This window comes from Erpetoichthys calabaricus, chromosome 4, assembly GCF_900747795.2.
Source record: "Erpetoichthys calabaricus chromosome 4, fErpCal1.3, whole genome shotgun sequence".
Lineage (NCBI taxonomy): Eukaryota > Metazoa > Chordata > Cladistia > Polypteriformes > Polypteridae > Erpetoichthys > Erpetoichthys calabaricus.
This window is the reverse complement of record NC_041397.2, coordinates 160,177,831-160,205,815: the sequence shown is the minus strand read 5'-3', so window position 1 is coordinate 160,205,815 and position 27,985 is coordinate 160,177,831. Positions and strand designations below refer to the sequence as shown.

Below are 27,985 nucleotides of genomic sequence, written 5' to 3'. Positions count from 1 at the left end.
GATACAGCCCAGGGAACAGCTCAGGAACAAACCACTGGACAGGAGTAGCTGAGCTAGACAGTGGTGCTAGGGGAAAAAAAGACCACTACTGAAAAGGTTAACACTGGAGTTAATTAATATAACATGGTATAGTACTAATTCTGAATGCACTATTAGATCTGATTTAATACGCACTCTTTCTCTTGGCCTTTTAATTCGACTATTTTATAGGTACACTACAAATGTTTCACAAAAGTGTTTAAATACATCTCATTCTACTAACAGATGACAATGTTACGGTGTTGAATGTTTCACAGAAACTAAAACAACATTATTTTATTCTGTTCTCTTGATCAAGCACCTTAATAAAAAAATAACTGATTCCCTGACTGTCAACCCAAATAAACCTTTGCAAGAAAATGGGACACCTTTGTACAGAGCAGAGTGTTGTTTAGCTTCCTGGTTTAACGGAATGCACTGAAAAAAAGAAAAAATAACCCATTCATCTGTACACCCCCATACCTTACGTCCATTTTGGTTTTTTTTATCCAATACATACATAATGCAGGAAGCTAACCTTGATGTAATACTAGTGTGTGCTCTATATATCAGCCTACATCAAACATTCCTAAAATTACGTATCATTTTTCAGTTTTAAAAGTCACTTTAATCAAACATTACATACAGATGCTTCAAAAAAACTCTTGCATGTAAAGGAGTACTCCTCCCAAAAATATTTTTTACTTGTTACAATGTGGTTTGTAGTAATGTCCAAAGAAAAAAAAAAAACTGTTATGTTGGAGAACAAAAATAAAGTTTTTAATAGAATAGGCAACTATGGAGTCCAACACTGGATAACAGCAAATGATTGCACTTTTGACAGGACTCTCGAATAATAAATTAAGGGGTCATCTATTCTCCATTAATCTAATCTTTTTTCTCCATAAAAATTTGATGTTAAACATTTCCCTTGGCCATCAGTACAAACTACATACTGTATATAATAAAACATAGTGTATACTCTGCATATACTGTATATAATCAGTACAGTGATCCCTCGCTATATCGCGCTTCGCCTTTCGCGGCTTCACTCTATCGCGGATTTTATATGTAAGCATATTTAAATATATATCACGGATTTTTTGCTGGTTCGCGGATTTCTGAGGACAATGGGTCTTTTAATTTCTGGTACATGCTTCCTCAGTTGGTTTGCCCAGTTGATTTCATACAAGGGACGCTATTGGCAGATGGCTGAGAAGCTACCCAACTTACTTTTCTCTTTCTCTCTCTTGCGCTGACTTTCTCTGATCCTGACGTAGGGGGTGTGAGCAGGGGGGCTGTTCGCACACCTAGACGATACGGACGCTCGTCTAAAAATGCTGAATGATTATCTTCACGTTGCTACCTTCTGTGCAGCTGCTTAGTGAAGCGACATGCTGCACGGTGCTTCGCATACTTAAAAGCTCAAAGGGCACGTATTGATTTTTGCATGTTTGTTTTTCTCTGTCTCTCTCTCTATCTCTCTGCTCATGACGGAGGGGGTGTGAGCTGCCGCCTTCAACAGCTTTGTGCCGCAGTGCTTCGCAAACTTAAAAGCCAAACAGCCCTATTGATTTGTTTGCTTTCCTCTGTCTTTCTGTGCTCCTGACGCGCACTCCTTTGAAGAGGAAGATATGTTTACATTCTTTTAATTGTGAGACGGAACTGTCATCTCTGTCTTGTCATGGAGCACAGTTTAAACTTTTGAAAAAGAGACAAATGTTTGTTTGCAGTGTTTGAATAACGTTCCTGTCTCTCTACAACCTCCTGTGTTTCTGCGCAAATCTGTGACCCAAGCATGACAATATAAAAATAACCATATAAACATATGGTTTCTACTTCGCGGATTTTCTTATTTCGCGGGTGGCTCTGGAATGCAACCCCCGCGATGGAGGAGGGATTACTGTATAATCATTTTTGAGTGTTGTATTCTTTTACAGAAGCTCTGATCGAACATACAGACGCTTCCCGTCCTGTTTTACCTGAGGCTCATTCATGACATTTCGAGGTGATTGGTTATCAAATTAACTATATGTACATCTAACATTTTTCAGAAAAAGATTCTTCGAGTTCAATCAAAATGGTATGGCACCTGGGCAAAGTGACTTGCAGTCTTCTGGTTTATATTGTTCTTTCTTACATACAAAATAATCTGAAACAACTTGCATCATAAAAAACATGGGAGAGAAAAATTAAAATATTATAGGAGTGTAAGAAATGGTATCAAAAATACAAAGGGAGAAGGACTTTTTTTTTTTTTAAATTGGCAGTACCTTGGCTGTAAGTCTTAATTGTATACTTTAAATTACAATGATGTGATTATGATTGTAGCATTTTCCTGTAATCGCTATGTTAATTTCTAGAAAACTAGGCAATCATAAGAGGTTTTAAAATTACCTCACTACCATTCCACAAGAAAAGCTGAACAGACAAAAATGTGCTTGAAATAAAAAGTAGCTTTTAACAAACCCATCAGCTTCACTGTAATTGTTTCATGAGCAGATTAAAGTGTGTTATAGTGTATGTATGTATGTGTATATGTATGTGCGTATATTATATATATATATATATATATATACACAGTGGAACCTCGGTTCATGAACGTCTCGGTACACATACAAATCGGTTTACGACCAAAAAGTTTGCCAAACTTTTGCCTCGGTTCATGACCACACACTCGGCATACGAACAAGCCAGTTTCCCTTTCGGTTTGTACATGTTCAGTCTCTCCCTGTGCATTTCCTGTGCAGCGAGCAAGAGAGAGAGCGAGAGCACGTGCGACACACACACAGAGGCAGCGCGACAGAGAGACAGACGCACACACACAGGCAGCGCGAGAGAGAGCCGCGCACACACACAGGCAGCGCGAGAGAGAGCCGCGCACACACACAGGCAGTGCGAGAGAGAGAGTCGAGCACACACAAAGGCAGCGCAAGAGAGAGACAGATGCACACACAGAGCGAGAGAGAGGGCTGGACTCATAAGGTAGAGAAGGCAGTTAAAGAATGCACTGGGCTTGATTTTGTTTTCACTTCTGTTTACAGCGATCGGTTCGTATCGTGCATTGTTGCAATGTTACTTTTCTTGGTGGTTTATTAAATTGCAGATTTTTTCAAATGTTCATTTTTTTCCCTGTACTTAAAACTCATAAAAAAAAAAAAAAGTGTTTTTAGCCAGCGGTTGGTACCACTATAGCGCGAACTATTGCAGTGTTAGTTTTCTCTGTTGTTCAAGGTTTTCTCAGTGTTATTAAATGTTTTTACATTTAGTTTATTAATACGCTATGCATTCTATGGTTTAATTAACTATATTTGTGCTTAAAAAATTTAAAAAAATATATATTTACATACAATTCATATGGTCTGGAATGGATTAATTGTATTTACATACAATCCTATGGGGGAAATTGCTTCGGTTCACGACCAAATTGGTTTACGACCAGAGTTTGGAACAAATTATGGTCGTGAACCGAGGTTCCACTGTATATGTGTGTGTGTGTATATATATATATATATATATATATATATATGTTTGTGTGTGTGTTATGAATGAACTACTTGGCATCACAGGCTTCTGTTTCAGGATACATCAAAAGTATTTTAAATCTAGGCATTTTAGTTAGGTAATAATTAAAACACTGTTTACTGTTTTAAAGCCCAGAGGCAATCAACATGTTAATAGTTTTTTTTTCTCTTTTACACAATGTTTTAGATTATACACCCACTACTCATTATATTAAGCACACTTGTTGAACTGCTTGTTAATGGGAATTTTAGTTAATCACAATGCGTTTAGGCTTGCAGACATTGTCAAGACGACCTGCTGAAGTTCAACCTGAGCATCAGCATGGTGAACAAAGTTTAATTAAGTGACTTTGAACATGGCATGGTTGTTGGTGCCAGACGGGTTGCTCTGAGTATTTCAGAAATCTACTGGCAATTTCCCACACAACCATCTATCTAGGGTTTACAAAGAATGGTCTGAAAAAGGGAAATTATCCAGTTAGTGGCAGTTCTTTTGAAGAAAATGCCTTGTTGATGCCAGAGGTCAGAGGAGAATTGCCAGATTGGTTTGAGCTGACAAAAAGGCAACAGTAACTCAAATAACAACTCATTACAAATGAGGTATGCAGAAGAGCATCTCTGAATGCACAACACGTCAAACCTTGAAGCAGATGGGCTACAGCTGCAGAGATCACACCAGGTGCCATTCCTATCAGCTAAGAACAGGAAACTGAGGGTATAATTCACACAGGCTTGCCAAAACTGGACAACTGAAGATTGGTAAAACATTACCTGGTCTGATGAGTCTCAATTTCTGCTGTGATATTTGGATGGTAGGATCAGAATTTGGCATTAACTACATGAAAGCATAGATCAATCCTGCTTTGTATCAACGGTTCAAGCTGGTGGTGGTGTAATGGTGTAGGGGAAATTATCTTGGCACACTTTGTGCCCCCTAGTACCAAATGAGCATTTTTTAAATGCCACAGCATACCTGAGTATTGCTGATGACCATGTCCATACCTTCATGACTACAGTGTAACCATCTTCAGATGGCTACTTCCAGCAGGATAACGTGTCATTTCACAAAGCTCAAATCAACTCAAACTGTTTTCTTGTACACAACAATGAGTTCACTGTACTCAAATGTCCTCCACAGTCACCAGATTTCAATCCTATGCAGCACCTTTGGGATGTGATGGAATGGGAGATTCGCATCATGCATGTGCAGCCAACAAATCTGCAGCAACTACGTGAAGCTATCATGTCATTATGGACCAAAATCCCTGAGGAATGTTTCTTTGTTGAATCAATGCCACAAGAAACTACGGCAGTTCTGATGGCAAGAGGGAGCCCAACCTGGTACTAGCAAGGTGCACCTAATAAAGTGGCTGGTGAGTATAGACTGCATGTTTATACTTTCAGAGCATTTTACTTTTAAAATATTGATTGTACTACATGCATAAAAATAGCCAAAATAAAAATACTCATTTATATATGTTGCATGCTCTGAGGTAAGGGTCAAAAACTTTAAAGACATTCTGAAAAGAAGCCAGAAAGACAAGTCAATACTTACTCAGGATTTCTTTTACATTGTGCTTCTGAGCAACATCTTGCACTTCAGCCAGTAAGTGATCATTTTTGGTTACAAAACTCCATTTATACAATAAGATAAGGGCTTCAGTACATGACAATGCTTTCTCTGTTAAAACAATCTTTTTGTTTTCCTGATAACTTCTGAGAATAGACGTGTGATGCTTTAAAACTGACTTGATGGTCTTAAACAACAGGCATATCTTTGACAGTTCAAGGCTTTTTCTGAAAAGAAAAGCACAAATATTAAATGTAAATAGCATTATATGCACATACACACAGTTAAACCAAGCATTAAAGACAAATAAAAAAAAACATTTTAATCTATCATTTTTATATTCTAGGGTCATACAGTCAGAATACTACATGGCATTAATGACATATTCTCTTTAAATTAAGCATTTGTTGTTACATTTTCTTTTACTAGACCAAGATTTATGTAAACAAAACAAATGTGGTTCAATAATAATTACAGTGGTTAGACTGGTGTAGACTGTTAAACATAGCAAACAACTGTAAAAAAAACAATGCTAAAAGAGAGAATACAAAATAAAATATTTTTTCATCTGTAATTAGTAAAAAGAAAAAATATTGCTCCTTTCTACAGTGAACACATTTGCAGGGTGCTTTAATGCATGTACATTTTTAGAGGTGTAGCAGGATCTTTAAATTAGTTGGTCAAGCTCACAATGACAGAACACGCTTCAATAAATAAACAGATAAATAAATAAATAGAAGTTAAAAAAACTGCAATGTTAATGTTTAAATTCCAGCATATCTGCCTCAAATCATAAGTGCATAAATGCCATCATTAAATTGGATTCAGATGAATAACACATCTATTAAAATGAAGGCATCCACTGATGATATAGTGAAATTTATTAGCAAAGGCACTGTACATTTATAATCAGAAAGACCTTACCGAATATGCCGTAAGATAATAGTTAAAAGATTCCAAAACTCATTGACCATAGATAAGGGAAGAAACTTTTTTGATTTTGGGTCAAGTCTACAATCTTCATCCTTCTCCTTATTTGACAAGTTTGTTATCCAAAGGGAATGCACCAGGGATATGATTTTTGACAGTGACTTGTCTTCTAAATATCTTGAATTTAATAAAAATGAAAAATTAAAAACAGACCATTGATACAATAAAATTAACATTTTGGCAAGATAAGAAATACATCAAAATCATGGTCAAATGATTATGCAAATCATTAGTTAGTTATGCAAATTTCATGTTTCATGCACAACATGGACAGCACCACAACAGCCCATGTGTAAAAATATACAGTTCTGTGAAAAGGTATTTGTCCTCTTCCCAATATCCTCTGCCTCTGTGTATTTTGCACAATGTATAACCTCAGACCTATAGACAAAATGCTATTATTACAGAAATGTAACCTGAATGAACAGACAACAAATTTTTGAAATCATTACGTTTTTATTCAAACAAAGTTATCAGACACCCATACCATCAATTTGAAAAACTAATTTTATGAATGGAAAGTAAACACTTCCTATAATTTAATAAAGTGCAAAATTCATGGTTCGTTCAATAATGGCAAGTCTTCCAGGTCCGGAGGCAGCAAAGCATCCAAAACACTGCAACGCCCATATTTTACTGTAGGTATAATATTCTGTCAAATGGCATATTAACTTTAAGCCAGACATAGTGGGGTATGTGTCTTTCAGAAAGTTTTACTTTAGACTTAGGCCTGGGGATCATCCAGGTGTTTCATTGCAAATGTGAGATGAGCAATGAGGTTACTTTTGAGTACCAAGGGTTTCCCATCTTGTTACTGTCCCATGAATTCAATTTTTTACTCAGTTTCTTTTGTATTGTGGAGTCATGAACACTGACTTTAGCTGAAACTAAAGATGCCAGCAGTTGTTTAGGTGTTCTGGGACCCTCTATGACTTTTTCAATGAGTCACCACAGAGTCCTGAGAGTAGTTTTGCTAGGGCAGCCTTTTCTGGGAATTCACCACTGTTCCAAATGATCTCTCTATTTGGAGATAACTACTAACTGTGGTGTGGTGGAGTCCAATAGCTGTAGAAATGGCTTTGTAAACATGTCCTTATTGGTAAATTTCAACAATGTTTTTCCATTGATCAAGTTATATTGTTTTGAGTAAGCGGAAAGGTTATTACCCCTTAGGTACTCACTCACTCACAAGGCTGACCAGAATTAATTTAGAAATTATTCTTATCTGACTGAACACAGCAAGACCTGATTGCAGCCAACCTAAAGCTAAACTAAACCATATACTGACTTTAACCATGAGAGTGAAGTAGCTGCCTACTTGGTAGCTTATTACATGTGTCTGTGGTTCTCTGTGCAAAGAAAAACGTCCTAATGTTTCTTCCAAAATTTACCTTTAACAAGTTTCCCTTCAAAATTTTAATTACTTTTTAAACTTCTTTTGCTTAAACTAAAAAGGCTCACCTGTGAAGACTGTGTAAGACTATTTTACCAACCTTAATTGGGCACTAGGAGGTAGTACATATTTTAGCTAATCTGGTATTTACAAATAACATATAAACATTTTTAGAAGTCTAAAGTTAACAAAAACACCAAAAAGGGACAACCATATGTGGAAATACAACCTTGCCACTTTGCACACAACAATAGTTTTTCGCTACTGAGTTGTGATCAATGTACAATTTTTGTAGCTTCAGCTATATTTAATGAATGCTGGCAATTTAATTATAAAATATTGTTTAAAAAGCTTGTAAAATAGAACAAACAGATCAATTTGAAAGTCAATATATAAATTACAATTAAAAACACCACCAACTAAAAAGAATGTTACTTTAGGAGATCTCTCCATGTGCAAAACAGACTTAAATTATCTATATCAGGGGTGCTGAACTCCGGGCCTGGAGGGCCGCAGTGGCTGCAGGTTTTCATTCTAACCCTTTTCCTAATCAGTGACCAGTTTTCACTGCTAATTCACTCATTTGCCCTTTGCTTTAATAGCCCTGTTTTTAAGGATTCAGTGCTCTGACTTGATTCATTTCTTTATTAAATGACAGTCAAAGAGAAATGAGATGTGAAACGAGCTAGCAGATGACCAGCTAAATTGGGTCTTCAAACTCCAACCAATTTCACTCCAACCAGTTTCTTAATGAGAAGCTGATTCTTGCTGTTAATTTAACTCGTTCTTTAATTCCATGGCTTGTTGCTGTTCTCATTCTGCCACAGCAGACATTTCCAAAATGGTTGATTTTCTATTTTTTTCTAAGAACACCGTCAAAATGTTTTGGTGATCTGAGAGATCAGTCTTACTGAGACCTCCACCTTTCTTTATTTTCAGATATTGTGGATAGCTGGTTGTGTGGGCAGCTCATTTTGTGTCTCATTATTGTTTTGCTGCTAATTAAGGAAAAAGAAACAACAAAGGGGCTGAGTCAAGTTAATTAAAATTAAGGCAAAAGAAGTTAATTAGCAGCAAAAAACTGGTCACTAATGAAGAAGACGGTTAGAATGAAAACCTGCAGCCACTGTGGCCCTCCAGGACCGGAGTTTGACACCTGTGATCTATATGCTTCAGTTAATTTTTTGCTGTTTTTAAGGTAAATTTTAAATATCCTCAAACTTTAGTCAAAACGATGCACTCAAAGTATAGTTCAATCTGTTGCTGATTCCAGGTGATCAAGTAGTTGTTAATATTAGGCAGCTATGGATAAACTGAAGAGTCTTCTATGCTTTCATGATGATTTTATTTTACTTCTCCCCATTGTCTTAAAAAATAACTTATGAAAACTATCCCACCTTCAAATGCATTAATTAATGAATGCCTGTAATATCCAATTTAAAATCAATAAAATGACTGATGTACCAAAATGCCTAAAACCAACACTATTAACATGCATGTCTGATTGTGTGAATGTTAAGAAGCAAAAAAAAAAAGGCTGTGATGTGGAAGTATTTCTTAGAATTGACTATAAAAAATAAAGCCTGGCAGACTGCAAACTGTGAAAGTAAAGATAAGAATGAGCATAGAGAAATTACCTCTGTGCTTGCTCAGTATATTGTTCTTGACTATCAACAAATATTGGTTGTTGATAATGTAGGATTTTGGTGCCTCCTGAATGTGTGAGAACCCAAAAACAAAATTACAAGTTGTGCTCACGTCACAGAGATTGTCTTATCGAGGATGCAAGTGTGGCTTTGCCACTGACATTTGTGGCTGTGGTGTATGTCCAATGTCTTATCATTACCTTAACTGCCCAGTGAACAGAATTTTGCTCTCCAGCAGGTTATGCTGCATGCAAAGCAGTTTCAAGGCACCTATTACAGGCCACACAATGGCAGATGCATTTCAGGAAGTGCTTTCACTTGGGCCATTCCGAAAAGTAATGTGCACGTTGTGGTCCGCAACAATGCAAAAATATGATAAAACATTTTTGCACAGTGAAGTATTGCAGATACTGTAACAATTGGCTATTAAACAGTTTTTAATTAAACAGATTTTAAGCATTTTACATTAGCATACTGTCACTTAGAGGACAATTGGCATTGCCATTCTACTCAATCCAAGCTATACTCATTTAATAGGCTAGGTGTTGCCCTTAGTTAAAAGCAGCATGTGATTGCTTTTTCTAGGTCACATACTCTATCTCTAATGGAGAAACTAAAAGCTAAGATGACTAACTAAAAAAATGAACTTCACTATTTAAACTACACTATGTTATTTTCACATATTTTATTAATTTGGAAACGTTTTGTTACCTCCTCCTAAGCTTTTTATGATTGAAGAGTTTGTTTTCAGACACGATAAACACCCAGTTGTCACTTTGTGTTGTAATCAATGAAATTAAACTCTCAAGGGACATTTATTATACATACTAATATTGGCGGATCACATTACAAGTAAATGTGTTTTTTTAATTGACTTGAGGAGTGTGTTTCTTTGCCAAGTACAGTATGCAATGCATCGGTTTTCTGACAGAATGTGCTGTACTTCATCACTGCTTTATAATATGAAGCATTATTGGTGTAGAGTTTACTGTATTACTCTGTAAGCAAGCACTGAACATAAAACGTGCATGCTAAATATGCCTGGGTATGGCTTATAGCCACCTCTCTCTCTCTCTCTCTCCCTCTCCCCACCTAAGTGGTATAGTAATTGTGTTAGCAGCTCATGTTTGTGTTTACGAAATCCTCCACTACTCATTACGCAAAACAATCTGCTACCCCAGTGGTATCATGCACATAGTAAGATTGCAGTTTATGATTTAAATAGGTGTTTGAAGTTTTAAAATTATGTAAGACGTTACCACAGTGGATCCCTGCTTTTACTTAAAAATGAATTCTTTCTTAAAAAATTGTAATACTTGTAATTTGTAGCTTCACTGATTAACATAGTAATTTGCACTGTTTGAGCAGCAATATGTACAGTTTATGGTATAAACATAAACTTATATTTTTTAAAATAAAAATCATGGTATTGATTTCTTACTGCTGATTACTTTACTGTGGTCAGCAGTTTTCAGTGCGTCTCTACACAGCCCTGAATAACTTTTATGCAGGATGAACTCACATTTACTTTATCAAACCAACCAGATAAAGGGAATATAAATGAATTTCCCAAACAAACACATTTACATATAAGAACATTTCATCATAAAAAGTTTCACAAATGTGTTTCCCATATAGTAAATACTTCAGATAAACTAACTCATTTTAGAATATTCCTAAATTTATGAATGCCTTACACAACTTAAACTGTATGTCAAAATACTTTTGCCAGACAAACTAACTCATTTTAGAATATTCCTAAATTTATTAATGCCTTAAACAACTTACAAACTGTATGTTAAAATACCTTTGCTGAAGAATGCTCAGTATCCAGCCTAAAATTCCATGATCTCTGATAAGTTCATAGGCAGCTTTAGTTACCTGTGCAGCATTCATCAGAATATCCAGAATTTGATTCTAAAATAAAACAATCAATTAATGGCAGATTAATACAAATTGAAGTATAAACTACACCTTTCTGTTAATGTGGTAATGCCTATAAGGATAGCATATGCTGGTATTCACTTTAACATTCAAATATATTTGAAATGTGTTAATTTTGAGCAAAGTATGTGGGTGTATTAATTATTTTAGTGGGTTACTGCTACATTGCAAGGATCATGGTACTGGATATAATCAGTGAAGCAGTAGTTAGTATATTAAGAACAGTACAAAATGCTATGAATACTTTGTCATTTTCAAGGATGACATATACAACTGCTTCACGGAAGTTTACCTTGGCCGATTCATCAGAAAGAGGACAGCTGAAGAACGCTAAAAGAACTTGGAAAATTCTCTGAGAACTGTATATCTCATAGCTGTATCTGTCTTTCATTCCTTCAGCTAACAAGTTCAGAATCCACTCACGTTCCATCCTGTGCTGTCAACAGAAGGTTTATATAAAAAAAAAAAAAAAAAAAAAGAACAAAGCAAATTAATAATGCAATTTATGTTCTGAAACATTTTTGAGAAACCAAGAAAAGAATATATTTCACCATAGAATTTCCTGTTTCAAATGTAAGTCACCTTCAAAAAGACACCATACAAGATTTCTCGATATAATACAGGAATTGGAAGTACAGTAGACCCCCGCGAATTCGCGGTTCAGGGTTCGCGGACTCAGTCATTCGCGGATTTTTTCTTAGAACCTAACTATTAATTGTTAGCGGAAAGTGCAAATATCCTCCGCAATTTTTTATGGCTTTTTTCATGGCAATACTGTGCTGTAGAGAGAACAGGAAGCAACCGCTGAGGGAAACGTGGTTTGGGATGGTGAAAGTAGCCAATCCGAGAGCGTTATTCATTTCTCCTTGCTGATGATTGACTGCTGCTTTGTGACGCATCTCCAGCTGAGTGTCCTCATGTTTTCCATTTTGTTACTTATTTTATTATTACTGTTGAACCGCTCTGCACCTTCTAAGGCTCCTGGAACTGAGTCTAAGCACCAGAAGAAGTTTAAAACACTCCAGGAGAAGGTTGATTTGCTCCAGGAACTAAAACGTTATGCTGCAGTAGCGCACCACTATGGCATTAATGAAAGCACTGTATGCTACATAAAGAAGAATGAAGCAGCGATCTGGAGTACCGTATCTGTAAGTTTCTGTTATAGTGCCAAAAAGGAAAAGACCGTAAAGAATAAAAATATCGTCAGGATAGAACCTGCCTTGGCACTGTGGATCACCGACTGCAGGAAGACGGTAACATCATCCATGACAAAGCACGGAAATTGTACCAGCAGTTCGCTACAGGAGACAATGTAGCAACTTCCTATCACAATGTTCCTGAAACTTATAAAGAAAAGCCAGCACAAAACCCCACCAGAATAAGACCCATACAAAGATACGACTCCTCCTGAAGCGCCTGAAGAAGAGGTGCCACCCGAGGAGTTTTAAATCTACTAAAGTTTTAAAGCTACTTCATCATCATCATCAATATCATTCATCATTGGTGAGTACCCGTACATTTTACTGTATTTTTATTAAATGAAATTATTATGTATTTAATCTACTTATAACAAAGAAAATGACAGCGCATACCAAAGAAAATGCGCTTGCATGAATTACAGTACATATAGCAGTAACATTGGTATTTTACATTCTAGCACCTCGGGAGAAATAGCAGTACAGTACTGTACAGTAGATGGGTTTACCTTTACATTCTGTTTTTAGGTAATATATTAAGGTAATTTTTTAGGTAATGTATTAATGTATTAAGCTGCGTTTGCAGCAAAATTAAAGTGTTTTGGGGGCATACTGTATTTAGGGTTGAAACTATAAAAATAAGCATTTAAAAGGCATTTTTTAACAACATCCAAAAGTCATGGTTTTTCACAATTCGCGGGTGCTCTAGGAACGTAACCCCCGCAAATTTTGGGGTGTACTGTAAATGCATCTTCCATTAGAGATATTTTAAAAGGTCTATATAAAGCATACCAAAATAAACGTATGTACTAAAATGAAACCACATTCTCATTCTTATTTTTTGACAGAACAATGTGATGGTGTGGGTCGGGTCCGTGCTCCCACCGTCGATAGTCAAGACCGGGATGAGCTTGGCAGATGAGGACAAACACACACAAAAAGCAAAGGGAAGGTGTAAAAAGTGCTCAGTGTCTTTATTAAAAAACAGTCAAACAGTGTCCAAATGCAGTGCAACAAAAGCATTCAATAAATAAATAATCCAATAAAGAAAAATGCAGTGCTAGTGGAGGTTAAAAATCCAAAGAAATAATCCATTAAAAACAAGGTTAAAACAATGCAGGAGTCTCCTTTAACATTCTCAGTCCAAATTGCTTCCCTTTAAAAACCAACAACTCTTTGGTTTATCCTACCTGAACCCTGCAGCTTGGAGTGCCGTCAACCAACAGACACAGACACCTTTTCACTCCTGGACAGTCTCCCCAACCATCAACCAACCGTTTCACAGTGAGCTGCCAGACCCTGCTCAGTAGTAGTGACCCTTCAGCTAAGTGGTGGCCACACACGCTCCTCCCCTGGGGCTCCATTCCCGTGTGCCTGCTTCTCTCTTACACCAGCTCACTCCTGCACTTGTCTCTCTTTTCCTAGCTTTAACCTCCGTCCTTTTTTCTCTCTCTCGGTTCTCCTTTTCTTTTTCCCCTCATGACTCTGTGGAGTGCAGTGCCTCCACTGTGAACCGCAGAAAGTTGATAAGGCAAGTGGGACAGACCGCACCCCCACGTGCAGGTGCGCTTTGCTCCAGCTACCTTACTAACCTCCCGCAGTTGCCTGAATTTGCACTCGCAGAGACAGAGACAGCCGTTCCATTATTTATTTATTAAAAATGGGATCCTGATTATCAAGCTGCCTGCCATACACATTACACATCGGAGAATATAAATATTAGAAAATAAACAGTTAAAAGAGGTATTTTGTTTCTGGAAAAAAAAATGGATAAATAACTCTAAAACTAATACATCTGTGAAAAACAGTCTACACAATACTGTGTGTGTGTGTGTGTGTGTATATTATATATATATATATATATATACAGTAATCCCTCCTCCATCGCGGGGGTTGCGTTCCAGAGCCACCCGCGAAATAGGAAAATCCGCGAAGTAGAAACCATATGTTTATATGGTTATTTTTAGAATGTCATGCTTGGGTCACAGATTTGCGCAGAAACACAGGAGGTTGTAGAGAGACAGGAACGTTATTCAAACACTGCAAACAAACATTTGTCTCTTTTTCAAAAGTTTAAACTGTGCTCCATGACAAGACAGAGATGACAGTTCTGTCTCACAATTAAAAGAATGCAAACATATCTTCCTTTTCAAAGGAGTGCAAAGCAAGCAGTCAAAAAAAAAAAAATCAATAGTGCTTTTTGGCTTTTAAGTATGCGAAGCACCGCCGGTACAAAGCTGTTGAAGGCGGCAGCTCACACCCCCTCTGTCAGGAGCAGGAAGAGACAGAGAGAGAGCCACAGAAAAACAAAGTCAAAAATCAATACGTGCCCTTTGAGCTTTTAAGTATGCGAAGCACTGTGCAGCACGTCCTTCAGGAAGCAGCTGCACACAGCCCCCCTGCTCACACCCCCCTACGTCAGCGCAAGAGAGAGAGAGAGAGAGAGAGAAAGTAAGTTGGGTAGTTTCTCAGCCATCTGCCAATAGCGTCCCTTGTATGAAATCAACTGGGCAAACCAACTGAGGAAGCATGTGCCAGAAATTAAAAGACCCATTGTCCGCAGAAACCCGCGAAGCAGCGAAAAATCCGTGATATATATTTAATATGCTTACATATAAAATCCGCGATGGAGTGAAGCCGCGAAAGGCGAAGCACGATATAGCGAGGGATCACTGTATATATATATATATATATATATATATATATATATATATATATATATATATATATTGTCACAGGTGGCTGGGGGTGGTACCCGGCCGGGACGCCCAGGAGGACCGGAGGAGGGCTTATGCCTCCCCCACACCACGTGGGGGCGACCGCCCTGGTGGCTATGGGGACCACGGGTACAGAGCTTTGAAACTCAGCCCTGCAGGGGCCCGTGGTCACCGCCAGGGGGCACCCCAATGCCTATGGAGCCCTGGACCTCAGCACTTCTGCCACACCCGGAAGTGCTTCCGGGTGCGCATCCAGCACTTCCGTCACACTGAGGAGTGCCGGCGGAAGATTGTCGGGAGGCTCCTGGAGCACATCTGGGTGACTATAAAAGGAGCCGCCTCCCTCCATTCGATGGCTGGAGTCGGGTGGAAGAGGACAGAGCTCAGGAGGAGAGGAATGGAGGCAGTCAGGAGAAAGGAGGCATTGGATAGAGAGGCCTGGACTTTGGGAGAGTTTGTGGGTTGTGTGCACTTATTATTGTATACAGTAATCCCTCCTCCATCGCGGGGGTTGCGTTCCAGAACCCCCCGCAAAAGGTGAAAATCCGCGAAGTACAAACCATATGTTTATATGGTTATTTTTATATTGTCATGCTTGGGTCACAGATTTGCACAGAAACACAGGAGGTTGTAGAGAGACAGGAACGTTATTCAAACACTGCAAACAAACATTTGTCTCTTTTTCAAAAGTTTAAACTGTGCTCCATGACAAGACAGAGATGACAGTTCAGTCTCACAATTAAAAGAATGCAAACATATCTTCCTCTTCAAAGGAGTGCACGTCAGGAGCACAGAATGTCAGAAAGAGAGAGAAAAGCAAACAAATCAATAGGGCTGTTTGGCTTTTAAGTATGCGAAGCACCGCACGGCACAAAGCTGTTGAAGGCGGCAGCTCACACCCCCTCCGTCAGGAGCAGAGAGAGAGAGAGAGAGAGAGAGACAGAGAAAAACAAACAATCAAAAATCAATATGTGCCCTTTGAGCTTTTAAGTACGCGAAGCTCCGTGCAGCATGTCGCTTCACGAAGCAGCTGCACAGAAGGGAGCAAAGTGAAGATAATCTTTCAGCATTTTTAGACGAGCGTCCGTATCGTCTAGGTGTGCGAACAGCCCCCCTGCTCAATCCCCCTACGTCAGGATCAAAGAATGTCAGAGCAAGAGAGAGAGAGAGAAAAGTAAGTTGGGTAGCTTCTCAGCCATCTGCCAATAGCGTCCCTTGTATGAAATCAACTGGACAAACCAACTGAGGAAGCATGTACCAGAAATTAAAAGACCCATTGTCCGCAGAAATCCACGAACCAGCAAAAAATCTGCGATATATATTTAAATATGCTTACATATAAAATCCGCGATAGAGTGAAGCTGCGTAAGGTGAAGTGCGATATAGCGAGGGATTACTGTATAGTAGTTATAAATAAACGTGTGGTGGTGACTTTAAACATGTCTACCTGTCTGTGTCCGGGGCTCGTTCCACTATATTTTATATATATAATTTATTTTACATTGTGACCAGGAGGGTGAGTTATTCAACTTGTTAGCCCGAAAAGAATGGCTAGATAATATGACACTAGAAAATAAGCTCCACACAAGGAAGCTTTTGCAAAATGAAACACAACAAACAAATTCACATTGGATCAGCTGCACACAGTCTAATGGTTGAAGCCTTTAAAAGTATTTAGGCTTACAGAGATGGCTGCCTAAGAGAATGTGCCGTTTTAAGTTGGGACTGCTATGCTTCCTCTGTCAGAGTGAAGAGAAAGTTTTATCCATCTTTTCTGAATACCTGTACAGAGTAATAAAAATGAACAGTTTGCCTGTAAGCAAAAAGGAGACCTGGTCTCAGTTTTTCACAGAAACTCATATCCGAGACAAGTTGATCCAGGAGTACAGTGATGAGAAAACAGAGCATCAGCATTCTTCTTGGCATTTTCCTATGACTGTTGAAGTTGGGGGGCGGCACGGTGGCGCAGTGGGTAGCGCTGCTGCCTCGCAGTTGGGTGACCTGGGGACCCGGGTTCGCTTCCCGGGTCCTCCCTGCGTGGAGTTTGCATGTTCTCCCCGTGTCTGCGTGGGTTTCCTCCGGGCGCTCCGGTTTCCTCCCACAGTCCAAAGACATGCAGGTTAGGTGGATTGGCGATTCTAAATTGGCCCTAGTGTGTGCTTGGTGTGTGGGTGTGTTTGTGTGTGTCCTGCGGTTGGTTGGCACCCTGCCCAGGATTGGTTCCTGCCTTGTGCCCTGTGTTGGCTGGGATTGGCTCCAGCAGACCCCCGTGACCCTGTGTTCGGATTCAGCGGGTTGGAAAATGGATGGATGGATGGATGGATGTTGAAGTTGGCAAAGGCTTCCTTTTCTTCAGTTATATTCTTGAATAAAGGCGCACTTGTTTTGTTATACCTTTTGCGAAAGTGTTTATTTGATATTTGGACTTCAGTCTTCACATATTGTACACTTCACGTCAGCATTTTGTCATTATTACTATAACATGAAAAAAGTTTCTGTTTAGTTATGTGTTCAACATTTCTTGCCTTGCATTTCCTTTCATCCTACATTTACACAGATCGTTGTAGACACAGAACACACAAGAAATGTATGTATTCCAAATAACAATGCATCATTTACACTATATAATTTCAAACACCTCACACCCAGATAAAGAGACTGCCTTGGTGGGGGATGAATGAGCAGGGTGCTTGCAGCTTATGCTGACTGACACATTTGCACAATAAAGACGCTGATGAGGAGGTGCGAGGGAATTTAAGGTGGCCTGGCATTATTAATATTTTCGTAGGCTTCAGGAATTCTAGTGTTAAGCTTATGATAATGAAATGTATTCTTTTTTTTATGTCCAAGTGATGAGGCAATCTTAACTCTCCCAGACTATTATGGCTGTGAATTTATACTCTGACCATTCATTCCTTGCCTTTGAAAATATGTAGTATTCTCACATGCCCTGAATAAGATGTTTTTCTCTAGTTTACTTCTATATAACTGGATCATATATCTACATGGCATGCTGAAACAGTCCTACAATTTCAACATTGCTTGGCACTAAGTAGATTTCTTCCTTGCACTAATGCTACAATGTCAGGTAAGGTGAAACTTTATGATACATCTCTTACTGAATTCTTTAAAAATTGCAAAAATAAATATACTACTGATGCCTACAGTTAAAATATGCAAACATTAAAAAAACATATATTTTTATTTATTACACTGTATGTTATTTTCTCATGTGAATGATTTTATTTAAGGATTGTCTTTAATAATTTATATAAGGGTGTGTATAAGGAAAGAGCTGGCATGTGCCTAGAAAAGAGTTTCTTTACTAAATAATAAAGCTACTCTATGTATGTCAAATATGTCCCAATAGTCTTATAATGAGAAAAAGGAAACCAAGTATTAAAATGAAAAACAATAGCACAAAGCAAGTTACCAGTCAGTGACTTCAGCTTAATTTTTACAGTAATTAAAATCTATAACTAACCCTTTGTCCAATGAAAGAAACTCAATAGAATATTTTTGTATCATAGATGCCATACCAAAAAATTAGCAAAAAATACGTTTAGGATATTAAAATTCCTACCTCTAAATCAGAGTTGTAAAACATCTTAAAAAATCCGGGGACTTTTTTAATATCAAGGTATTGATGAGATAGCAGAAATTTGTTGATTGCAAGATACATGTATTCGCCTTAAATGAAAGAAACAAATGACAATGTTAAATAAACTTCTATATAAAACATGTATTCAACCAATGACTAAAATATACATCACCTGGCTTAAAAATTTGCTGGGCAGTTTTGGCAATGTAAACTGCCAAGGAAAATGGTACACAGGAGTTCTTTTGTCGAATTCCATTTTTAAAAGCATCCAGTAGGCAAAGTAACTAAAACAACAAAAAAAGAAATTTAATATTTTTTATACAAATACCTGAAAAAGATCTTTGAATTAAATTTAAAAATAAACATTAAGAGAAGTTTCTTGTTATGTCCTCAGTAACAGATGCTTATATCAGATAATGAGAGATGATTAGAACAATCTAGATGACAGATCATTTAATAATTTTATAGGAGGTCTGGCAATAGTACATGGCCAAGCAAAATGTTGCGATTCATTAATAGTTTAAAACAAAATAATTACAACCATTGCAAAAATAAAAATAACAAAATGAAAGAGTAAATATTCAAATTATCAGTTCTTTTACATGATGGTGCTATTGTTCAGAACACAGAGATTGTACAGTCATTGATTTTAAAAACTGGCATTATGTTCAAAATGTGTCAATGTAAAAATCATTTTACATTCTCTCATAAAACAAAATGAAGATTCTTCCATGCAGCAGTTGTTTCAAATTAAATTGAATTAAAATCTACCAACTTGATTACTGGTGCAAAAATTATGTGGAACAGGAATACAACTGTAAGGGGAAAAAATACCAGCGACCTTAGTAGTAATGAAGCAACTGCTGAATATGAGTATGTCATTCCTATATCATTAGTTCATACAACTCAAATACTGTAGCTGGTTGAGTGTGTATAACTACTTGTAATAGTGTTTCACAATAATTGTACTAATCTCGCATTTATAAAAAAAAATGCTGCCAATGTTATTTGATGATTGATTTAAAGGCAGCAAAGTGATACTTTGGTTAACCTTTACTGTTACACAGCTCCAAAGTACAAAGTTCAAGCCTTAACACTAGAATTCCTGAAGCCTACGAAAAACCTTGTAATCCCGGCCCACCTTAAATCCCTTCACACCTCTTACCAACAGCGTCTTTTGTTTTGTAAATGCGTTGATTAGCACAAGCTGCAAGCAGCCTGCTGTTCCATCCCCCGCCTTGATGAAACTCAGCTCACGGGCAAAAAGTTCTCCCAGCTCAAGCCAAGGCTCCTTATCTGTGTGTGATGTGCCTGAAGTTGTATAGGGTAAATAATACACTATATCATTATTTGGAATACATGGATTTCATGTGTGTTCCGTGTCTACAAAGATTACAAAGATCTGGGTAAGTGTATGATGAAAGGAAATGTGAGAAATGCAAGAAATACTGAATATAAACCTAAAGCAGAAACTTTTTCCACGGTATACTAATAATAATGAGAAATGTATAATGTGTAAAGACTTCTCTCCAAATATCAAATAAACGTGTGCTTTTATTCAAGAATATAAGCGAAACAAAAGCATTCGATTTACATGTGACTGTCAATGAGTTAAAAACTCAAGCTCAAATGTCAATGGACAGGGAATTTACATGTATTCTTGAATGGTGCATTGGTAAGAACTGCTGCCTTATAACCCGAAGGTCCCAGGTTTGAGACCGGGCACTCCGTGTTTTCAGTAGTGAGCTGCTATTATTATTATTATTTGTACAATATAATATAAACACATATTTGATTTATATTTTTATTATTCACTTTTATTTTCTCAGTGACTTTCATGTGGTACAATGAACGTGCCCCTCACCCTCCGAGTTGATCGCATTTATCTCCATTCTTTTCATAAGAGCAGCGCTGTGGCTGATGCCTGCTCAGAACCATTTGTTGTACCGGCAATCAAAGATACAATGTCCCGTGACCGCTATAAGACTAGACAAAGGCAGGACCATAGCAACAGATAGCTTCTTCATAGTTCTTTCGCTGGCTAATAGACTACTGTGACACAACGCAATTCTGCAGGGAACCATAAGTAAAATGGGACTTCCACCTGATACTAAAGTCACTTCAATACAAGACCAATATGCCAGACTAGTATTTAGATTTGAGAGCGCTGTGCTGACGGTGTATTCCCCCAAAAAGAAGAACCTTTGATTGTTCGATCTTGCCTGTACACTATGTCATTTGAACATTTTTTTTTCGATCTTGCCTGTACTCCGCGTTATGGTACATGATACTGAACACGGAGGGCCCTGTATCGAACCTGGCAGCAATTCCTGCCTCTGCACCATTCAAGAATACGTGTAAATTCCCTGTCGACTGACATTTGAGCTTGAGTCTCATTGACAGCCACATGTAAATCAAATGCTTTTTTTGCTTGGTTATATTCTTGAATAAAAGTGCATATGTTTACTTGATATCTGGACTAAAGTATTCACACATTATACACTTCTCATCATTATTAGTATAACATGGAAAAAGTTTCTGGTTTAGGTATGTGTTCAGCATTTCTTTTCATCCTATACTTTCCCAGGTCTTCGTAGACACTGAACACACATGAAATGCATGTTTTCCAAACAACAATATACTGTACTGTTTACCCTATACAACCCCAGGCACATCACACGCAGATAAGGAGCCTTGGCTTGAGCTGGGAGAACTCTCTGCCCATGAGCTGAGCTCCGTCAAGGTTGGGGGATGGGACAGCAGGCTGCTTGTATTGATCGACACATTTACAAAACAAAAGACGCTGATGGTAGAGGTGGGAAGGGATTTAAGGTGGGCCGGGATTACAATTTTTTTCATAGGCTTAAGGAATTTAGTGTTAAGGCCTGGTACCATGTGCTGCATGTGAACTCTGCATGTTCTGTAAATGATTGGTTAGATTTTTCTGGATATTATGGATTCCTTCAACAATAAAAAAATATGCTGATTATGTTGACTTGCATCTTTAAATTAGTAATTTCTAAGCAAATCTGGTTCTCTGAGTTAATATAGTCAGGCCATGGTTAACTTTTATCTTGTACAATGTTCTTTAAAACCCCAAACCAAAACCATGTATAATGTAATTGTATAAGCAGATTTGGAAAGTGAATACATGGATAATTACATATACTTGTAAACAAAAGATGATACCCAAACACTGAGTATTTTGATCTTATCCACATATTTTTTAAAGCAATAAATACTGCTTTTTCACTTAACATTAATAAGTAACTATCTTAAATAATGGCTGACACAGAAAGATGAAGTGATCTGTCACACAACAGTCACATTCACAGCTAAAATTTATTATGATAACGTTATGCATTATGTGTTTTAAGTAGGATGACTGTATGTTAAATTTACAGAATAGTAAAAAAAGAGACTAATTTGAGCACTTTTAAATATATTCTAAAGAAGCAGAAAAGCTGTGTTTGCAAAACAAGTTGTATTCTTGTGAGGTTAAAGGAATAGTTCAGGCTTTTAAGAACAGATGTTCAACAAAAAAGGTTCAGAAAAAAGTAAAATGAAAGCAAGCTTTCAACCGGCTGATGTTAAGGGTGGTGTTCGACAGGGGTCAGTGGTAGGGGCTGCTGCCATTTTTAATATAAATAAATGATTTGGATAGGAATATAAGTACAAGGTGGTTAACTTTGCAGATGATGCCAAGACAAGTAGATTGGCAGATACTTTGGAATCCATTATATCATTACAGAAGGACTTGGACAGCATACAGGCTTGGGCAGATTTGTGACAGACGAAATTTTATGTCAGTAAATGTAAGGTATTAAATATAGGAAGTAAAAATGTTAGGTCTGAATACACAATGGGAGGTCTGAAAATTGAGAGTACACCTTATGAGAAGGATTTAGGAGTCATAGTGGACTCTATGCTATCAACTTCCAGACAGTGTTCAGAAGCCATTAAGAAGGCAAAATGAATGTCAGGTTATATCTCAAGCTTCATAATATACTAGTGACGCCTCATCTGGAGTACTTTGTGCAGTTTTGGTCTCCAGTCTACAAAAAGGACATAGCAGTGCTAGAAAAAGGTCCACAGAAGAGCAACTAGGCTCATTCCACAGCTACAGGGGAGGTATTATGAAAAAAGACTAAAAGAGCTGAGCCTTTTCAGTTTAAGGAAAAGATGATTAAGAAGTGATAGTGAATCAAGACTGTTACTTTAAAATGAGATCATCAAGAACACAGGAATGTAGCTGGAAACTTAAGCGTAAATTTCACACAAACATTAGAAGGTTTTACTTTACACAGAAGACTATAGACGCTTGGAATAAGCTACCAAGTAGCATGGAAAAACAGTAAGACTTTAAAGACTTTCAAAACTAGACTTTATAATTTTTAGAAGAATTAAGTGGACAGGCTGGTGAGCTTTGATCGGGCTGAGTAGCCTGTTCTAGTCTAGATTGTTCTAATGTTCACACTTCATAACAAGGGAATTATCTACAGGAACAAAAGGGTAAAGTATTCATCAAACAGAAAAAAAATGTATTTTAATAGGTAGCATCTCATTACAAACACATATTCCTGTGGTTATAAAGAGCTAAGTTATTATAAGAAAGGAAGTCATAAAAGCCTCTGGGAGCTCAAAGAGCATACTAGAATGTGGCTGACATCTAAGACAACTTAAATGTTATTAAATTAGTCTGATTAAAGCTATATTACCTTGAAAGAAGAAACACTTTGATGTAACAACACAAATGTTTACTGTACAATGCTATCAGGATCAAATACTCCAGGCTGAATATAATTTTAATTGTGCTGAAAAAAACTTCAAGTTCATGTCTATGTCAGTGGATTCAATGCAGAGACAATCTGTGGATAAGGTGCTATTACATCAGAGGGCACACACACAAAGTTTTGAGTTGCCATTCAGTACAACATGCACATGACTATAATTTAAACCTAGGACACTAATACAGTGATACAGCAGTACTAACCGCTGAGCCCTGTACTATTATAATGGTAAGAAATTAGAAATTAACAATTAAAATCCACATACAAAAGCATGACAGTGCTGCTAAAATCTTAATGTTAACAAAAAAATAAATACATAAATTTGTGCTACTTGCCTGTCGTTTTTCTTTAAAAAAGGCTGCTTCCACTTGAAGATAAAAAGAACCCAACACATAATAAGCTGCAGCTCTTACATTGGCATCATAGCTGCTAAGTGCTGCTATTGTAACACCCAAAGCATTAATGTAGACAAACTTCTGACAGTCAATCACAGAGTCTGAAAAAAGAAATAATTTATGACCACACATCTCTCATAACCAGGGACTAATAAAAATAATAATAATAATATTAATAAATTTTATTTATATAACACCTTTGCCATGCTCAAGGAAGTACTACTATAAATCTACAGCGCCAGAAATTTGAACACTCAAGGAGGGTCATGTCATTATGTCTTTCGAGGGTATTAAGACAGATACAATTTGTTTTATTAAACAAGCAGCACAAATAAAACTGCATTATTGTGTCTTTATTGAACAATATTCAGTATCTTAAAGGCAAAAAGTATATTAAACTTTAAAGCAATCTCCTTTATGAGCTTAAGTAAACCACTCTAGTACGTACTGTTTAGACCTGCACTGTGTTTTGGAGGCATTTTGGCTCATTCTCCTTTACTGTTTCAATTTATTTATAACTTTACAAATTACTTTATAACTTTGCATGGCATTCTTCAGAATATAATACAGCACTTCAGTAAGACTAAAGACAAAAATTTGATTTGGCAAATCTAGATGCCAAATAACAGAGAACATCAGGTAACAGGCAAATGCATTGATATTCCTCATTAGTATATCCTGGTACAGTCTGCATTGATTGTTTCCTCAGTGTTGGAAAACTGTCCAAGACCTATGGCAGAAAAGTTTTTATATACCATGACACCTCTTGAACTTAGCTTCACAGTTTTGAGGAACTTTGGTGTTTATGTATTAGTATTTTATTTTCTTATCAGGTATAAAAACTTCAGTGTCAGTTCTCAACTAACCAATTTTTAGTAGTGTTGCAGAATGTTTAGATGGCCTTGAGTGATTTTTGTTTTTGAGAACATGCTTATTTCTTACATTATACCTAACTTTTTATTTCTTCAGTGTTTCTTATTGTGGATTCTCACACACTGTACATTTGTTATCATGGGCAAGAGATGCCCTGGAAATCCTTAGATACCCTAGTGTTTTCTCATCTCCTTAAGGATTATACAGCGTACACAGGAGAGAAAGCAGCAAAACTGAAATTATTTCATTTCTGCCATAGTTGCCATAATGTGGACTGCTGGATATCCACGACCTTAAAAACTATTTCATCCTATTAAACAATATATTTAATAAAGATATGGCAACATAGTCCTTATCTTCATTGCACAATTGTAATTATTCCTTTGCATATTACTCACATTTTATTGAACCAAGGTTCTTGGCAAAAACAATTTACAATAGAATGTTTTTTATGTATCATATGGTAAAACAGTATTATATTAACTTATTTCATATTGCTTGTTACCTACCTTGGCTTTAACAATGTTATATAATTTTTGGAAGTCTAATAAAGTAGCCATTAACTGCTTTGGAGAATAACAGAATTAGAAATAATTAGCACTGTAGACTGCTAACACAAAGATAATTTATAAGGAGAAAATAAACAAAACAACACAAAAAATTAGCGTAATCAAGATGATCTGTGGTAATTCACCTGATTTAACTATTGTACTGAAGACAGGCAACAGAAAACAAGGATCATACAGGCTATCCAAGTCCTTTATATTGTCATCTTTAAAAATCTCGTCCTTCCCACTCTGAAAAATAAATATGTAGCAATATATACATTGAATTGCAAAAATAAAACATTAAATTCCGTATATCACCATAAACCAATCTCTTACTTCATTTGTTACTAGATATGAAGTTATTGTTAAGCATCTTTCTGTATATGCTTTTTTCCAAATTGTGTTTGACTTTTGTATATTTACCATAAAAACCACAGTAACTTCTTTTAGTTAGATTGTGAATTGAGTACACTTTGTTAAATGTTATTCTAAAATTCTACATAAAAGGTCAATAACATATTTACATGTACTATACATGTTCATGTAGTGGGTTTTGTTTACTTGGTTTCAACACATTTACCCATACCTGTAAAAGCTTAAGTGTACCCAAGAATGTGTAAACAATGTAATGCTTTTTGATCTCTGCATAACTATTTTCTACTTAATAAGCAAAAATAAAGTACTCTGAAAATGAAAGAAAAAAAAGTGAAATCTAACCACAGTAAAATATGAAGCAGATACAAACACATTCTAAAAAATGTAAATTGACACATTCTTTCATTCGCATCTGTAAATACAGTATTACGAAAACAGAAACTAAAAGCAAATATCCATTGTAAACTTTGGACATAATGTCTTTGTCTCGAAGGGTTTTTGTCCTTGCCATTACATTTATAATAGCCAAATATTCTTAACCATTCTTTCTCATAATAGTTTGTGTGGAAGAATATATGCTCAATTTGTATGTGTCTATTCAGGGATTATATTCTGCTCGGTGAATTTTTAAATCCTATCACTAGGAAAATAAATGTTGTTGTTTAACAATAAGTAATGAACTGAGTTTCATGTATGTTAAATAGATTCATGCTCGTTACTTCCTTTAAGTTGCAACCAAATCTTTATAGGCTCTTATTAAGTTATCATACCTATAAAATATTTCCACAGGGGGTCAGTAGAGGTCTGTGAAGGTAAAAGAGTTTCAAGGACTGGCGGTTACTTATAAGACAATTAACACTAGAATCCCTGAAGCCTACGTAAAAAGACATAATCTGGGCCAACACAAATTCCTTCGCACCTCTCCATTAGCATTGTTTGTTTTGCAAATGTGTCGATCAGCACAAGCAGCAAGCAGACTGCTATTCCCTACCACCACAGCTCAAGTTGGACAAAAAGTTCTCCCAGCTCAAGTCTGTTTATCTGGTTGTGAGGTGCCTGGAGTTATATAGGGTAAATAATATATCGCTTTTTTGTAACACATGCATTTCATGTGTGTTCCGTGTCAACAACGAACTGGGTAAATTCAGGATGACAGGAAATATTGAACACATACCTAAACAGAAACGTTTTTCATGTTATAGTACTAATGACAAAATTTTGACATGAAGTGTATAATGTGTGAAGACCGAAGTCCAAATATCAAATAAACATGGTCACAAAAGGTACACATATAACAAAACAAGTGAACTTTTATTCAAGAATATAACCAAGGAAAAAGAAATTGGGTTAGGGTATGACGCTGACACGACCGCTTGGGTATTGCAGCGGTAAGAACTGCTGACTCATAATCGAGAGGTTGTCAGTTTGATTCTGAGTGCTTCCCAGAATTACCGTTTTGAGTAGTGAGCAGCTCTTATTATTACTACTAGCAAAATACCCGCGCTTCGCAGCGGAGAAGTAGTGTGTTAAAGAGGTTATGCAAAAGAAAAGGAAACATTTTAAAAATAATGTAACATGATTGTCAATGTAATTGTGTTGTCATTGTTATGAGTGTTGCTGTCATATATATTGATATATATACACACACACAGACACACATAAACATATATATACATATACATATATACAGTAATCCCTCACTTATCGCGGGAGATAGGTTCCAAGGCCGACCGCGATAACTGAATTTCCGCGAAGTAGGGACACTATATTTATTTAATAATTTAACGAGTATTTGGACATTTTTCAACCCTCCCTGTATTGTTTACAACCCACCATTTACTCTATTAAAAACAGGGACAACTGCTAAGCAAAATGAAATCGGTAGATAAGTTTACACTTACTGTATAGCAAAGTAAACGTAGCAGCTTGTAGGCGGTCATGACGTCGTCGACCTTGTTTCAAAGATTCCTAAAGCAGATTCCATCCAGACTACTGCCTCATCATGTCCACTTGCAACTCGTTTTGCACCCTGGTTAAAGGACAATGCGGCAGTAGATCTTATATGCTTTTCCTCCTTTTTAAATAAAAAGAATCAATGTCCTGGAGCGGTGTAGCTGTTCCCTTCCTTCAGCATATCCAAAACTTTTACCTTTTCTGCAATCATTTGCATCTTCTGTTGGTGCATTGACACGGCCCCTGAAGCATTAGCACGTTAATGATGAATGAGTGAGATGAGACTTCCTGGTTAATGCAACACTCCGTTGCTGAGCCAATCAGCAGCACACAGGAACTTAACTGCGTTCTCTGATTGGGTAGCTTCTCAGCCATCCGCCAATAGCATCTCTTGTATGAAATCAACTGGGCAAACCAACTGAGGAAGCAAGTAAAAAGACCCATTGTCCGCA

The 27,985-nt window shown here is 36.9% G+C and overlaps 1 protein-coding gene across 2 annotated transcripts in view; it reads right to left on the bottom strand.

The window, feature by feature from the left end:
• The window catches only part of urb1 (URB1 ribosome biogenesis homolog), a 427,266-nt gene that overhangs the window by 11,225 nt on the left and 388,056 nt on the right, over window positions 1–27,985 (bottom strand). For both annotated transcript variants that reach the window (XM_051925732.1, XM_051925734.1), the window contains 8 exons: window positions 25,352–25,454; window positions 23,725–23,885; window positions 18,772–18,883; window positions 18,582–18,688; window positions 11,378–11,521; window positions 10,949–11,058; window positions 6,037–6,219; window positions 5,098–5,339 (listed from right to left, as the gene is read on the bottom strand). In XM_051925732.1, the coding sequence (XP_051781692.1) occupies window positions 5,098–5,339; window positions 6,037–6,219; window positions 10,949–11,058; window positions 11,378–11,521; window positions 18,582–18,688; window positions 18,772–18,883; window positions 23,725–23,885; window positions 25,352–25,454 (1,162 nt within the window). The remainder of the gene's footprint in view (window positions 1–5,097; window positions 5,340–6,036; window positions 6,220–10,948; window positions 11,059–11,377; window positions 11,522–18,581; window positions 18,689–18,771; window positions 18,884–23,724; window positions 23,886–25,351; window positions 25,455–27,985) is intronic.